The sequence below is a fragment of the Lagopus leucura genome, unplaced genomic scaffold (genome assembly GCF_019238085.1).
Source record: "Lagopus leucura isolate 7727_CA_CO unplaced genomic scaffold, USGS_WTPT01 Super-Scaffold_760, whole genome shotgun sequence".
In the NCBI taxonomy this organism is placed as follows: Eukaryota; Metazoa; Chordata; class Aves; order Galliformes; family Phasianidae; genus Lagopus; species Lagopus leucura.
Genome location: NW_024962257.1, coordinates 6,798,492 through 6,813,739, shown reverse-complemented (window position 1 = coordinate 6,813,739; position 15,248 = coordinate 6,798,492). Strand labels below are relative to the sequence as shown.

Genomic DNA, 15,248 nt, shown 5'->3' with positions numbered 1-15,248 from the left:
TGTCTGTGTTGAAGTCTTTGGGCATTCTGCACACACCAACTGTAGCTCATGGCTGGGGCCTGGTGTGTGCCTGTGGATGTCACAGCTGGGAGCCCCTGCACCGGGGCTGATCCTGATGCCATCAGCGTTGCTCTGTGGGAGCGGTTATTTCAGCTCGGTGCTTTGCTAATTACAAAAGGAGGTGGGTTACAGGCAGTACTTCCTTAGCTCCCTGTTCACCCGTAGGCTACAGCCTTGGTTTAGTTCATAGGATGCCCGTATCGTGCTGAGTGTGCCCAGCCAGTATCCTTATATGGGCAGGGTCAGCCCCAAAAAGCAGATGCCCCTACAGCCCTGGCTCTCAAAGCTTAGCATGTGCTGTCCCGTGTTTGTTACTGGCTTTAGAAACTTCCCCCCCTCCCCGTCGAGCGAGAGGAGGAAGAATGGGATGAGGTAAACTTACAGCGTTAGTGCCGCAATGAAGTTCAGCGCAGATGATAACATACGTGCGTCAGATGGAGTAACGTCCCTTCAGCGCGATATCGAGGCGCGCTGTAAATCATAAGGGGCAATGTCATAATCTGCAGGGTCGGGAGGGGGGATCTGCGCGCGCTCCCCTTCCCCTCCAGCGTGTCTTTGCGCATCAGATCCCCGGCGCTGCCGCAGGAGAGGCTGCCCAGCGTATCGGCACGGCGCGGCGCAGCTCCCGGAGGCGCTGCCCGGACCGCCCACCCCCCGCCCCGTCCCCGTACGGCCGCCCCGGGCCGGGAGGGGGCGGCGGGGAAGAAACCGCGTCCTGGTTCCGGCCCGGCCCCGCCGCCTCTCGGGCGATAGCGTGGCCCCGCCCGGCCCCGCGCTGTGCCCCCGGCATGCCCGGGCCATGAGCGGCCCCGCCGCGCTGCTCTCCGAGCTGCTGCTGCTCCTCGTGCTGCTCCGCGCGCCGCCCGCGCAGGTACGGGGTGAGCGGGGCTGAGCGGGGCGCGTGGTTCCGCGAGCGGCGCTGAGGGGTGCGCAGAAAGCTGCCGTGGGACGGCCGAGTGCGGGTGCGGAGGGTGCCAGAAGGAGAAAAGAGGGACGGAGCTGCGGGGGCCGAGGGAAGGTCGGAGGGACGGAGGGAGGCTGCGGCAGTGACATCCGCGGCTCTGCTGGGGCGGAGGTGTCGGTTCCGGACCCCCCGACGGCCCTCAGTGCCGCGCCACCGGGGTGGATTTCTGCGGGAGGTCCCCGGGGATGACGCATCTGTCGGCCCCGCTGCGACCGCCGCTGTGTGCTGCGGATGGGCACCCAGCAGCTCCGCGGCCAGGAGTTGCGCTGGGTCCTGCTCTTTAGCCTGGCCGGGTCCTCAGGCTGAGCCCTGTGTTTGGTTCACGGCCGAGGACGTGGTGAGCTGCGGGTCAGAGCCGGTGCAGCGGTGGGATGAGCAGCCGGGGTCCCGTGCACCGAGCGTCGGTGTGCAGTCGGGCAGCAGGTGCTGTCCGCGCGCTTCCTGTGCCGCGTCGCTCCCGTCCCCATCCTGTTTGCCGATGGGGCGAGGCCAGAGGGTGAGCGCGGCGGTGAGCTGGCGTTTGCGAATGTGGACACGGCACACGGAAACAGCAGTTCCCTTCTTCACAGTAGGTTTGCCATTGGTCCTTTATCATAAAGGCAGCTGAAGCGCACGGCTGTGAGAGCCTGCACCATTAGTTGCACTTCTGGCATTAAAACTCGCCCAACAAGTTTGCTTCTGGAAGGAGCTGGTGGCCAGGCTGCATGTGTCAACTTCAGGAGGGGCCGTAGGGACAGCAGGACAGTCACCCCACAGCCAGCCCTGCAGGCACAGCATGCCCCAGAGCACCAGCGGTTTGGCACTTCTGCCACCCATTCATAAAGCACAGCACCTCCTAGCAGATGTCATCCTCTGCCATTCCGTATCACAGACCTGATGGCTGGGTGTGCTGTGCTCGGCACAAAAAGTTTTCTTCACCTGGGAGCAGGGAGGACCTCGGTCTGCTTCCCTGCAGCTTGCTCTCCTGCTGCTCTCTGAGATCCACACAGCACAGTGCTATCGGATGGCACAGGTTCTACAAGGTGGCACAGTGCTGTTGGGTGGCACAGCACCAGGCTCATCCTCAGTCCATCCGTGCCCTGAGGCCCCAATTTCTGCCCACAGTGCCTCAAAGATAGTGCAGTGACTGTCCCAGAAACTCTGCTCTTCATATCAACGCTGGATGGAAACCTCCATGCAGTCAGTAAGAGCACCGGCGATGTCAGGTGGACCCTGAAGGACGGTGAGTGGCAGCCAAGGGCTCACCCACAGCTCTGTGCACACCCCAGGGCTGCCGGGCACAGCTCTGTCCCTGCATGGCTGCTGGCAGAGAGCATTGTCTGTGCTGCTGGCTGTGACTATTCTGGGTCTGACATGCAAATAGGTCTGCCCTAATCATGCCAGCACATGGCCGTGTGTAAACACTGCCACGCTGTCCCCTGCGAGGGGTGAGGCTGCTGACGTGGTGTTTCACTCTCTTTTTCAGATCCCATTCTGCAGGTGCCGGTCTATGTCACAGAGTGAGTATTGCTGTCCTGCCAGACAGGCTGTTAGGCAGGAAGGAACCGTCCAGGACGACTGCTGGAGGAGTTTTCTTACTGCATCACCTGCTCAGCCATTGATGTGTTCCCAGAGGTTGGGTGCAGTTCACATGTTGTTCTCCCACTTTTCAGACCAGCGTTTCTGCCAGACCCCAATGATGGCAGCCTATACATCCTGGGAGGGAAGAAAAAAGAAGGCCTGATGGTGAGTGGGGGGCTGCGGCTGACCTGTCCCCTCTGCTTCCTTGGGCTGTGGCAGCTGCTGGTCCTTGACACCACGATGTATTGGTTGTGTGGCGTGGGATGGCACAGCTGTGCTGGGCTGTGCTTTCTGGGAGCATCCCAGACCAGCTCTGGGTGCAGGGAGGCTGCAGCTTGGGCTGGCTGTGGAGTTGAGGCCACATGCTCTCTGTGTTGTAGAAGCTGCCATTCACCATCCCAGAGCTGGTCCAGTCATCACCGTGCCGCAGCTCGGACGGGGTGCTCTACACAGGTACGGGAGCTTGGACAGCACTGCTGCTGGGAAAAGTGCCTGATGTGTGAGTGTGGAACTGCAGGGAGGGAATGGGGGGAGCTCGTGGATGTGTGGCTGTGGGCTGGGAGAGGTGGGGAGGAGGCTGCTGCTGAGTGGGAGAGCAGCACTGCAGAGCTGTAGGGCAAAGTGTGCTCTCATTGGCAGGGAAGAAGCAGGACACCTGGTTCATTGTGGACCCCAAGTCAGGGGAGAAGCAGACCACGCTCTCAACAGAGGCCTGGGATGGGGTGTGTCCCTCCAGCCCACTGCTCTACATCGGCCGCACACGTAAGGCTGTCCTCCCCTCCCTCACCCTGCGGGTCCCACAGGGTGCTGGGCTGTCCCACTGCCTCCATGGGGGCTGCTGCCATCCAGAGTGATCTGTGTGACTGCTGCCAGCAGCAGGCTCTGCTGTCCCTTTGGAAGTGGCAAAAGAGTGGAGAGTCTGTTTTTTTCCAGCAGCACACTTTGATGTTGGGTTCAGTGCTACCAGTGTGCTGGGGCTGGCAGCTCCTGGGATGTCAGCATTTCCCCTCCACATTCAAGGCATCGTCCCCATGGCACACAGTGACTGTGCTGCTCTGCTCTCACCCCAGAGTATGTCATCACCATGTACGACACCAAGACGAGGGAGCTGCGCTGGAATGCCACCTACTCTGACTACTCGGCACCGCTCTACGAGGAGTCCTACCCCTACAGTGAGTGTCACCAGCCCTGCCCACACTGGCTGTGCCGTGGTGCTGCTGCAGCTGAGACCTGGGCTGCCATGGCTGCTGGGGAATGCGGTTGCTGTGCCATGCTGTGCTGTGTTGTGCTAGGGTTCACCTGCCTGGCAGAGATGGAGCCATGGCTCTGGGACAGAGAAACATGTGTTTCTCTGGCAAAGACAGTTCCCTCAGCCCATTGCTGTGCCTTGCAGGACACTTGTGGAGCTGCGGGACGCATAAGGTCACCCAAGTCCACAGTGCTTGGCACAGGCAGGGGGATGCAGCCACATAGGCAGCACCTCTACATTGCCTCCCCCTCTGTGTCTATCCAGAAATGTCTCACTTTGCCTCCAGCGGGGACGGGCTGGTGGTGACACTGGACAAGGAGAGCGGCGAGGTGCTGTGGGCACAGAACTATGACTCACCTGTGGTTGGCATCTATGTGTGGCACCAGGACAGCCTGCGGCGTGTCCCCCACCTCAACCTGGCCATGGAGACACTGCGCTACCTGACCTTCCATTCTCAGGACATCCACCTCGCCCGCTGGGGCCACCAGAGCATGAAGGACTTCACGGCCACCAAGACCCAGCTGCTGTAGGTGACGCGGCATGGGGTCCTGCTGGGGCGGCTCTGGGTGGTGGCTTAGTGTGAGCGAAGCACTGTCATGGCTGCCACCACCTCGAGGGATGCAGGATGCCAGAGGGTCACAGCAGTGACAAGCAGTGGCACTGGGGTTCTCAAGCCTGCCTGTCCCACTGAGCTGATGCTGCACCCACATTGCAGGCCAGCGCTGTACGTGGGGAAGCATGCAGCCAGCTTCTATGCCCTGACCTCCCTGGTGCACAGCAGTGTAGCACTGGTGGTGAGTATCTGAATACCCGTGCCGTGCTGCGTGTGCACCTCATCCCCATTGCCCCATCTTGCAGCCACAGGGCATCACACTGGCCAGGATTGATGGCCCCACCACGGATGACGTGACCATGAGAGAGTCAGGAGAGTGTGAGATCACCCCCAGCACCGATGTCAAGTACCCACAGGGCAGCATCACCGCACTGCACAACCAGTGGCTGTTGATAGGTGTGTGGCTGCTCACAGTCATGGGAGTTGCCTTGCTGTGCAGCTACAGCTCTCAGCTCTTCTTTCCCCCACCCCAGGGCACCATGAGCTGCCTCCTGTGGTGCACACCACCATGCTCAGAGCTTTCCCTGAGAACCTGAGGAAGGCAACAGAAACCATCATTCCCCGCAGCTCTCCTGCCAGGACTGTGTTTGATGATGTGAGTGGCGAAGCACTGTGTATCACTGCTGTGCTGAGGACACCTCAGGCCTTTAGAGGTGCATAGGTTGCATGGTGTCTCAGTGCATGGTGTCAGGGGGGGCCTGTGGGTCTCTCAGCTTTGGGAATAGCTGGGAGGAGAAGGAGCTGTGGGTGCTGTTGTAACCCAGTATCCCTTCTCCTGCAGTTCCTGGCCCCCAGCAGTGTGGAGGAGCTGGCTCTGCGGGGCAGCGAGGGGCACATTCCACCTGAGCCTGGCCATAGAGAGCAAACAGAGGTGTACCCAGATTCTGGTGATTGGGACCTGCTGCTGGCTGCTGTGGGCACAGCGCTGCTGGGCGGTGGGGTCCTGCTGCTCCTCGTCATGGTGCGTGGGATGCTACTGATACCGCCTCACAGAGCTAGGAGCCACAGGTATGCTAAGGACATGGGTGCTGGCAGCAGCTGAGAGGATTCCTCCTTTGTGCTTCAGAAGCTGCAGAAGCAGCACGAGGTGCAGCAGCAGCAACTGGAGAAGCAGATTCAGCTCTTGCAGCAGCAACAGCAGGAGATGCTGCTCCCACATCGCAGTTCCGGTGAGGGCATCCCTGCAGCACCCAAACAGCCAGCAGGAAGCAGGGGAAGTGCACCTGGGCTGCAGCCAACTTCTGATCCCTGTGCCCCCACGGAGCTGGTGAATGGGACAGTGAGCAAGAAGCCGGCAGTGTCTGCAGGTAGGTACTGAACCAACATCCTTCACGGAGGAGTAATGCTGGAAGGCTGCAGGGTGTCTGCATTTCTCTGCAGAAGTGGAGCCCGATGTGGTTGTCGTTGGGAAGGTTTCCTTTAACCCCAAGGATGTGCTGGGCCATGGAGCGGGAGGGACCTTCGTCTTCAGGTGGGTTTGTGGCACTGGGAGCCTTTCTGTGTCACTATGGGCAGATGGCCCCTGCCTATGTGAGCCCAGAGCCTCCAGCACAGTGAGGGGTGTGGTTTTCCTACAGAAAACCTTAGCTGATCCTCTGGTGTACAGCTCTGGGCATCCCTCCCGTGCTGGGGGGTTTGTGGCATTGCCTGGTGCCCGGCCATCTCTCTCCATCTGCACATAGGGGGCAGTTTGAAGGCCGGAATGTGGCCGTGAAGCGCCTTCTGCCCGAGTGCTTCCACCTCGTGGACCGTGAGGTGCGGCTGCTGCAGGAGTCAGACGAGCACCCACATGTCGTGCGCTACTTCTGCACTGAGAAGGACAGGCAGTTCCACTACATCGCTATTGAGCTCTGCTCTGCCACGCTGCAGGAGGTGAGCACGCAGTCCCCCTATGCCGTGTGCTGCAAGCACCCTGAGCATGGCAAGCCTTGGGCGAATGGACTCCATGTGAGCTCACACACCTGACATTCCTCCTCTCCAGCTGTGCCCTGTTTGCTTCAGTACCAGCCCCAGCTCACCTCTCTGCCTCTTTGGTTGCAGTATGTGGAGAGCCCCAGCTTTGATCGGCGCAGCCTGGACCCGGTGTCTGTCCTACACCAGACCATGTCGGGGCTGGCACACCTGCACTCGCTCAGCATCGGTGAGGCAGCGGCATCCTCGTGGATGGCATCCATCAGGGCACCGTGTCCTGTTCTCAGCCATCACAGCAGCACCCCCTGACTCAGCCCTGCAGCTGCAGCACCACCTGCGGGTAATGCTGCAACCCGCCTCTTGCAGTTCACCGTGACCTGAAGCCCTGCAACATCCTCATCTCCGTCCCCAACAGCCACGGACAGATCCGAGCCGTCATCTCTGACTTTGGGCTGTGCAAGAAGCTGCAGGGCGGGCGGCACAGCTTCAGCCTGCGCTCTGGCATCCCTGGCACTGAGGGCTGGATCGCACCTGAGGTGCTGCAGGAGGCACCAAAGGAGAACCCTGTCAGTGAGCCATGTGTCCTGCTTAGCGCTCACCAGCTTTCCCCCTGCTGCCTCCTCCTTGCTTGCAGTGTGCTGCTGAAACACACAATTCAGACCAGAGCTGTGGGAGCAAAATGCAGCCCCAGAACAGCAGTGCTCAGTGTCAGGGCTCCCTCAGGCAGCTTTTCTGCTGCATTGCTCCTTCCCAATGCAATGGCAGAGACTCATGGAGCAGGAATGCTGCTTCATCCCTCTGTTTCTTGGCTCTGCTTTGGCAAACATGGAGCAGGTGGAGGTTGCACACCTGCTTGTCCCAGTGAGCCTTGTGCTTGGGTCAGTTCATGTGGGTGCTGAGGGCAGCAACTGCTCTGCTGTGTTTGTCTGGCATGGCTGCAGCTGTCATGGGCTGTGAGGGGCCCATCTCCTGCCTGTGTCTTGCAGACGTGCGCAGTGGACATCTTCTCTGCTGGCTGTGTTTTCTACTACGTAGTGTCAGGAGGGCAGCACCCCTTTGGGGACAGCCTGCGGCGCCAGGCCAACATCCTGGCAGGTGCCTGCCAGCTACCCTGCCTGCAGGAGGATGTGCATGGTGAGGCTGCAGTGGGTACCTGCAGTGCCTGCCCTGCTCTGAACCCTCTGCCTGTCCTCGTGCCACCACCGCTTTGTTCTGTTCTGTGCACCAGACAAGGTTGTGGCCAGGGAACTGATCACATCCATGCTCAGCAGTGAACCCCAGAAGCGCCCCTCAGCCCCTGCTGTCCTCATGCACCCCTTCTTCTGGAGCGCAGAGAAGCAGCTGCAGTTCTTTCAGGTGTGTGCCGGGCACTGCATTACAGTGTGGGCATTGAATTTTTTCCTCTAATCTCACCTACACATCCCCATTACATGGTGCAGGACGTCAGCGACCGCGTGGAGAAGGAGCCGGCCGAGGGGGCCCTGGTGACAGCGCTGGAGGCAGGCGGCCGTGCTGTGGTGAGGACAAATTGGAGGATGCATATCTCCCTGCCACTGCAGATGGGTAAGAAGCACTGGCCACGTGCCATGCCAATGTGGGAATATGCATGGAACGGAATGTTCCAGGTGCCAGAGGGCCCCGCAGCCAAACGCTAGAGGAGATAGAGGTGCAGGCAGTGCAGAGCAGAACCCCATGGCTGTGGGGCTATGCCCCCGGCTCTCACCTCACCCTCTCATCTGCTTTCCCCACAGACCTGCGCAAATTCCGCACTTACAAGGGCGGCTCAGTGCGTGACCTGCTGCGTGCCATGAGGAACAAGGTACGTCCTGCCTGCCCCCCAGCCTGCGCTGCCCTGCCATCCCTCACACCCCTCTTCTCCCACAGAAGCACCACTACCATGAGCTGCCCACTGAGGTCCGTGAGGCGCTGGGCTCCGTCCCCGATGGCTTCGTGCAGTACTTCACCTCCCGCTTCCCCCGGCTGCTGCTGCACACACACAGCGCCATGCAGCTCTGTGCCCATGAGCGGCTCTTCCACCCCTACTACAGCTCTGAGCTGGGGGGCACAGGGAGGTGAGCAAGGTCAGCGTGGCTGCAGCACCGCTCCTCGTGCCCCCAGCTGCTGGAGCATCGACCTTTGGGGCTCACCTGTATGGGACTCGGCAGCAGCCATCCTCCTGGAGGCCCCAGAACCTTCTGGCATCCTTGTCCCCACAGAGTTGGACAGGGTGAGATGAGGACACAGACACCGTGTGGTGTGTGCAGGGTCTGCCAAACCCACAGGAGCTTCTGTCTTTGCAAAACCTCAGGGTCAGACATAGGAGCCTGGAGACCAGAGAATAAAAATTCTCTACTGCAGATGTAGTATTTTAAGCCAGGAAAGGAAAAAAAAAAAAAGTTTTCCTGAGAACAGCTGGAAGCACTGCAGCTCAGCTGCTGGAGCCCACAGGTCTGCTCCTCAGATCAGCAGCCTTGTTCCCTCCTGGGGAAGCAGCTGTCTGCATGCTTAACACAGAGATGGGAGCAAAAGGACTGATAGCACAGTGCTGACCCTGGACATGGTCCTTGTCCCCAGCTGACAGCACACAGATCAGTGCTCAGCATCTGTCTCAGGGCCTTGGCCTCGCTCATTGCATGGGGTCTGCCAGCCCCAGGGGGAGGCTCGAGGCCCCCAGCGCAGTGCAGACAGCAAGCTGGGTTTGTGCAGGCCCATTCCTCTTTTTGCTGTGGTATGGGATCTTGTTACATAGGTAACAAGGCATTCGTGCCTGGTTTATCTTCAGAACACTGTATAGCCATGAACATTTTATACAAAATGTTATAAAAAAATAATAAAAAAAAAAAAGCTTGTCCTGCTTTAAACAAGAGCACCAGTAGGTGCCAGCCATTAGCACTGGACTGCTGCAGCACTCATGTGACTACACTATTAGCAAAGCATCCACAACATGAAATATAATCAAAAGCTCTGATCAAACAGAAGAGGGGGAGGCATAGAACTGATTTCCTCCTGCAATAAGGCCCAGGGCTGTTCTCTATTTTTTTGGCATTGCCAAAGAACAAGTCCAGGGCTGAGCTCAGCCAGCAGCTGGGGGGGGGGGGCGGGGAGAGAGCTTGTGGAAGAGGTCTTGGTCAAGAAGAATCCAGAAGCAGCATGCTGCTGCTTCCCTGCCAAGGAACCAAGAGAGGCTGGACACTCCAAAGAACAATCTTTAATCAAGTTATGCAATATACAAAAGTTTAGTTTTCATGTAGAACAAATTCAGTATTAAAATGCAGATTGCTCAGTCTCAACCTGGGCATGTTAAATATCTTAGTTGTGCTGCAACAAAAGGAAACAAGTCCAGAGCATCATGCCACAGACATGTACAAAACTTACATGATAGTTCTGGGGAGAACCCCACACTTTATCTCATTAGAAGGCCCAGGAACCTCCAACAAGAGGGTTGGTTTTTGAGTCAGGCTTTTGGCTTTGAAAAGTTAAGAAAAAAAAAAAAAAAAAAAGACTATATAAGTAATTTTTAAAAACACTTTGTATTGGGAGGAGCAAGAAACCCCTTCGTGCACCACTCACAGTAAACACAGCACCATCATCACAGCATCAGGGGCTCCCTGGGGGCAACTGGAACGTACAGCAGCAGGAGCCCAGCTGTGTGATGGCAGGTTACAGTACAAGGGATGCTAATAGACTTCCCCGTCCACAGCTGAGCCGGTTTGGCACAGATGTTGGTTCCATCAAAACCAAAGCCTAAACGGAGGATTTCGCACGGGCTGAGCCAGATTTCGAACCGAGGAGCTTCTCCACCATGGTGCGAGCGTAGCGTAGTCGGCTGGCCAGCTCCTTGCAGCACCCGTGCTCCTCAATGAGGCTCAGCTTGTATGTGCGGAAGTCCCGTTTCTCATCTATGTATGTGACAGCGGCCATAAGAGGGCACAGGATGACTTTGGTGTGGTCCTGTGGGGAGGGAACACAAGGTCACCCTGAGCACATTGCTCCATGGTGAAATGGTCCTTTGGATGAACCGTCACAGCAAGGTCAACCCAACTGCAGGCCAGCGGCATGCTGACAAAGCACAACACTGCTGCAATAAGAAAGCGCTTACTCAGAGCGAATCAAAGGGAAACGTTCATGCTGCACCAACTGTGCAGTTTTACTCCTGCTAAAGGAAACAACCGCTTGAGCTAGGAGTGGCTGGATGGTTTAAATACCAGCAAGCAGAGCAAGGAGCCTTTTAGTGCTATGTTCACTGGGCAGAGCTTCAGCTCAGGCCATGACTGCCTGCAGGGATCACCAGCCTGCCATATAGCACTGAATGTAGCAAGTCAGCACAACAGCCTCACCTGAAAGAAGTTGATCTGCACAGTGCCATTGCTGAGGTGCAGGATGATGGCACTGCGGGTCCGGAACCACGTGCAGAGGTAGGGTAAACGTGCCAGCTCATCTCCTTCCCGAGGTGTAATGTTGGCACCTGCCTTCAGCAAGTGCTCACTCATGTAATTCCTGAAGTATTTCAGTAGTGTTATCTGTGAACAGAACAGGCTGTGAACAGACAGGCTGAGGATGAGCCCTGGTATCTGGAGAGATTAAGAACTGCTACCACAAATTCAGAGACTTCTTACATCTTCCAGAGCTTAAGGGGTCACCGCACAACCTGCTGCAAATTCTCAAGTACCACCAGAATTAACTTTGCTGTCCGAGTACAAGACTCACTTTGCTGAATGCTTCAGTGCATGCAAGCTTTGTAAGAGCTTATTTCTGTGAAGCTGCTCAGAAATGAGCCTCAGTTAACAACTAGGAACAAACAGTGAAAGCTGCCAGCATCTCTCTTTTGGGTCACATTTTACCAGCCAATAGAAAGCCTGCTGAATGCAAGTAACCCCAAGTTATAGATGTTTTTCCCCTGCATCTACCCTGATAGCAAAGACCTGCAGAAGTCTCACCGGAAACAGCCACCCACCAACAAGGGCTCCTGTCCTCTGGACTGACCTTCTTGTTCAAGGCAGAAGGGCAGGATCTCACAGTGAAGTAGGACTCGGTGTTGTTTTGCTCAATGTACTGCAAGCTGTCCCCATCACTGTACATAATAAGACGAGTGGAGTCATTGAAGAGAACTCCAACACTGTTGTCACACAGCTGATAACCTAGTTCAAAATAAAGCCTGTTAGACTTCCACGTGTGGGACCCTTGGTTACATGAAATACAGAGCTGGAATATTTGTCATCTGGGTGTCCCTGAAGGCCACCTCACCAATTTTAAAGATGCTCCTTTTTACAGAGATCTAGATGGCACTTTTTCCTCCTCTGAATTTGTCAACCTCCCTTGTTGCATTATCTGCTGCATAAGCAACTTCAACTCCTACACTGAGTACACATGCTAGCCACTCTGGATCCACAGGATCATGCTGCATGCACCCTTAGTGTGGCCAGGGTGGATATTCAGTGGCCACTACTCTGTGTTTGCTTAGTGTTTGATGATGTTACTGGTGATGCTCTTGGAAAATCTAGACTAGAAAAATCACGATTAAAGAACTAAACCTACACTGAGCACAAATCAGATTCTACCAGCTGCTTCAGGAACTAGAAAAGGCTGAAGTACTGCCACCACATTATTTACCTAGACCATACTTATCCGAGTAGTCCACCCATTTGCTAACCCAGAAGATGGGAATACAGGCTGGGTCTTCAGCTTCTTCTGCAAAGAGAAAAGGAGTCTGTTAGAAGACATTTCAAGACATCCTATGCATGCACCACAGCAAGCAAGGCCAAGAGGAAGGTAAGTAGCTTCTGCATTGCTTTTCTGCCTTCCAGGTTGAAGTGAGGTCAGTTGGTCCCTCAATTCAGCCAAGAGCATCAATGACAGAAGCAAGTTATCCAGAAAGGTCAGTGCCTGTGGGATTATTGCCAGACTCACCTTGTCTCACTGCTGTTCTCTCAGAGGGTTTGGCTGAGTTGACTGCAGTCAGCTGCTGTAACATGTCAGCTAAGTGACACTCAATGGCATCTCCCACCTCCCGCAGCCCAGCTGCATCTTCCTTTTCAGGCAAGTTTTCTAATGCAGGGCTTTCTGGTCCTGGGCCGGGAAAGAGAAGATTGCAGAAACATGAGCTGCAAGTTTCTAAAAGCAGCAATTTACATTCTACCCTAGCTGTAAGAAACATGTTATGCACCTCATAGCTGAACTGCTTGCTGCTTTTGGGACAAAGAGCAAGGACAGCTCCCAGACATGAGATGTTCTAGTTTCCATGTGAACTGGGAGAGTAGGTGAGGCAGCACTATATTCCCCACGGAGGGTCTGTATGTTGCTAGAGGCCAGGCAGGCTCTCATCCAGCGCTGCAATCCATAGCCCTCACTGCCAGACACCTGCCCTTACCTTTGTTGAGTGCCGTCAGTGGCTTTCGCCCGTTCAGTTCAAGTGTGCTGGGAGCGATTGAAAATCGAGGTGCAACAGTGAGACAGCTGGTGGGCAGGCGGCTGGGGATGTACCCTGATGTGAAGAACTCATCGTTCAGCAACTCGTTGATAGTTGGGCGTGTGGCAGGGTCAGATCTTAGCATCTTCTGAATGAGGTTAGCAGCTACGGGGTTGATGTGCTAGGAGGAGACAGGCAGAGTTGTGAGACGAGCAGAAGGACAAGCACACACTAGTGGCATCTGCTCTGTATAGTATAGCAGATACAAGGTTCTGATCAGAGCATGGCTCTGGGTCAGGCAAGCAGGACACAAGCCTGGGAAACAGAACCATACAGATACGGAGAGCAGTCTCCTGACAGCATGCAAAGCTTAAAATCAACTGACTTCAGCAAGACCAAATCAACAGCGGTGAGATGAGATGGAGACTTGGCCCAAGACTTCATCTGCGGCTACAGTACATAGAATTGAACAGACTTGCTCAGCTGCCCAGTTTTTGGCAGAGCTTTTTTTCCTGAATCAAAGGGAGTGCTGCTGACCCCTCAGGAAGAAGTTGGCCTTACAGGTTCACTCTGCCATCAACTGATACAGCACTTTCCCAGCTGGCTAGAATAATAGCTGCTTCACTTATGTGAGAGCCCACTAAGTGCCAGAAACAGGATGGTGCAAGAACAGCTGCAAGATGAATGGATCCACCCATGAGAAGTACAGTACCTTGGGAATAGTATACTCATTCTTCTTGATTCGGATGTACGTTTCTTTGAGACAAGATGTTTCAAAAGGCGGTTTCCCCACCAGCAGAGTGTACCTGCATGTTTGTAGACATAGAAGTGTGTTAGGTGGGTTTTTTTGTTGTTGTTGTTGTTGTTTTTTTCATAAGACAGCAGAAAGACAAGACTTGAGTGCAGAAGAAATCTCATCCTAAGGACAATCCCCTAGCAGAAGGAACAGAACCCTTCGGCATTAGAAGCACAGTAGAGATAGTAACTGCAGTACTGTGTCTGGCTCCTACACCACTGAGAATAGAGCTGAGATCCAGTAACCTCTGGAGACAGCTTCAGTTAGGAAATGAGCATTTGAGGGGAAAAAAAAAGGCCCAAGGCAGCTATGCTATGTAGCAGATTGGACTGCAGACACACACATACCCATATGCTCAGAGCACCAGGGAGGTCAGGTGCCAGCTGGCAGCAGGGCTCAGCCATGGCAGTGTGCTGGATACAGCATGTCCAAAACTACAGCATACACCAAAACCTTACAGAGGCCAACAGGACGTGGGGCACAGAGACCTCACAGTCCTGCAGGAGACATTTTGACTCACATGATGCAGCCAATGGACCATATATCCACCTCAAAGCTGTGCCCCTTCTTGCCCAGCACCTCCGGGGCAATGTAGTTGGGGGTCCCACACAGGGTCTTCTTGCGCTCACCATCGTACTCCACTTTGGTAGCCAGGCCAAAGTCACCTTGGGGAGAGACAGAAAGATGGGAGCAATGACAGGACCCGGGCAGGACGGGACGGCCACAGGGGCACCGCACCGCGACACCTACCGATCTTCACCTCCATGTCGTCGCTGAGGAAGAGGTTGCCCAGCTTGAGGTCGCGGTGGATGACGCGCTGGCTGTGCAGGTACTGGCAACCCAGGATGGTCTGCCGCAGGTAGTAGCGCACCTCGGGCTCACTCAGCGCCTTCCGCCGCTTGTGCAGCTCCAGCAGCGACTGCGGGTAGAAAGGCACGTGGGCCGTCGGTCAGCCCGCTCCCGGCCGCGCCCGCACAGCCCCCCGCTCGCCGCCCCCCTGCCCTCACCCGGCGGCGGCACAGCTCCAGCACCACGTAGACGAAGTCGTTGTCTTCGAAGAAGCCCTGGAAACCGACGACGTGGCGGTGCGCCAGGCTGCGGTGGATGGCGATCTCCATGGACATCTTCTCCTTCTGGTGCGGCTTGGCCAGCAGCGATTTGGGCACCACTTTGCCCGCGAACACCTCGCGACTCTCGGCCTCGGTCAGCTCGTAGCACCGCGCGAAGCCGCCCTTGCCCAGGAAGCGGCCCCGCACGTAACTGCGCCGCGTCCGCGGGTCCACCAGCACCTTCGGTACCTCCTTGCCTGCCGCCGCCGCCACCGCGCCGCCAGCTCGGGCCGGCTCCACCGCCGCCACCGGCCGGGCTTTGCCAGCCGCCGCGCTCATCGTGCTGCCGCCGGACCGGGGAGCGTTATCGAAGCCGCGGATAAGCGGGGCCGGAACCGGAGCCGTGCGGGACGCCCTGCACCGACAGCGCTCGCCCGATTCAAACGCGGCCCCCGAGCGTTACGCGCCCGCGACGGCTGCCCATTGGTCGAGAGGATTTAAAATCCACGCCGCCCGCCGCGGGGCACCATGGGAGCAACGCCGCCCGCCGCGCTTAAAGAGACAGAAGCCGTCGGGGTGGGCAGAGAGCGCCGCCATGCGGCCGGGAGGAACGCCTCGCACTGCGGCGGTTTATTGGCGC

At 56.7% G+C, this 15,248-nt stretch overlaps 2 protein-coding genes across 4 annotated transcripts; one reads left to right on the top strand and one right to left on the bottom strand.

Annotated features, from left to right (window-relative positions):
* The first annotated feature begins 849 nt into the window (after window positions 1-849).
* On the top strand, window positions 850-9,239 carry ERN2 (endoplasmic reticulum to nucleus signaling 2). Of its 3 annotated transcripts, none has more exons than XM_042864612.1 (22): window positions 850-931; window positions 2,129-2,246; window positions 2,490-2,523; window positions 2,677-2,749; window positions 2,965-3,037; window positions 3,224-3,346; window positions 3,655-3,756; window positions 4,098-4,359; window positions 4,549-4,627; window positions 4,692-4,842; window positions 4,920-5,041; window positions 5,228-5,407; window positions 5,513-5,753; window positions 5,827-5,917; window positions 6,129-6,318; window positions 6,487-6,586; window positions 6,724-6,923; window positions 7,344-7,491; window positions 7,586-7,713; window positions 7,797-7,920; window positions 8,109-8,176; window positions 8,242-9,239. In XM_042864612.1, the coding sequence occupies exons 1-22, from the start codon at window positions 860-862 to the stop codon at window positions 8,431-8,433; spliced, it is 2,871 nt and encodes a 956-aa protein (XP_042720546.1). In that variant the 5' UTR covers window positions 850-859; the 3' UTR covers window positions 8,434-9,239. The 3 variants fall into 3 exon arrangements, 2 of the variants coding, with proteins under 2 accessions (XP_042720546.1, XP_042720545.1); XM_042864611.1 differs by lacking the exon at window positions 850-931 and adding an exon at window positions 1,488-1,592; XR_006177670.1 differs by lacking the exons at window positions 850-931; window positions 8,242-9,239 and adding an exon at window positions 1,488-1,592 and having other exon boundaries at window positions 7,626-7,713.
* Window positions 9,240-9,545: 306 nt separating this feature from the next.
* Window positions 9,546-14,962, bottom strand: PLK1 (polo like kinase 1). Its single transcript, XM_042864610.1, has 10 exons — window positions 14,567-14,962; window positions 14,310-14,478; window positions 14,080-14,224; window positions 13,476-13,569; window positions 12,725-12,944; window positions 12,265-12,423; window positions 11,968-12,045; window positions 11,341-11,495; window positions 10,695-10,877; window positions 9,546-10,308 (listed from the first exon to the last, which is right to left on the bottom strand). Exons 1-10 carry the CDS (start codon window positions 14,945-14,947, stop codon window positions 10,102-10,104), a joined length of 1,791 nt encoding a protein of 596 aa, XP_042720544.1. The 5' UTR covers window positions 14,948-14,962; the 3' UTR covers window positions 9,546-10,101.
* Window positions 14,963-15,248: the final 286 nt, after the last annotated feature.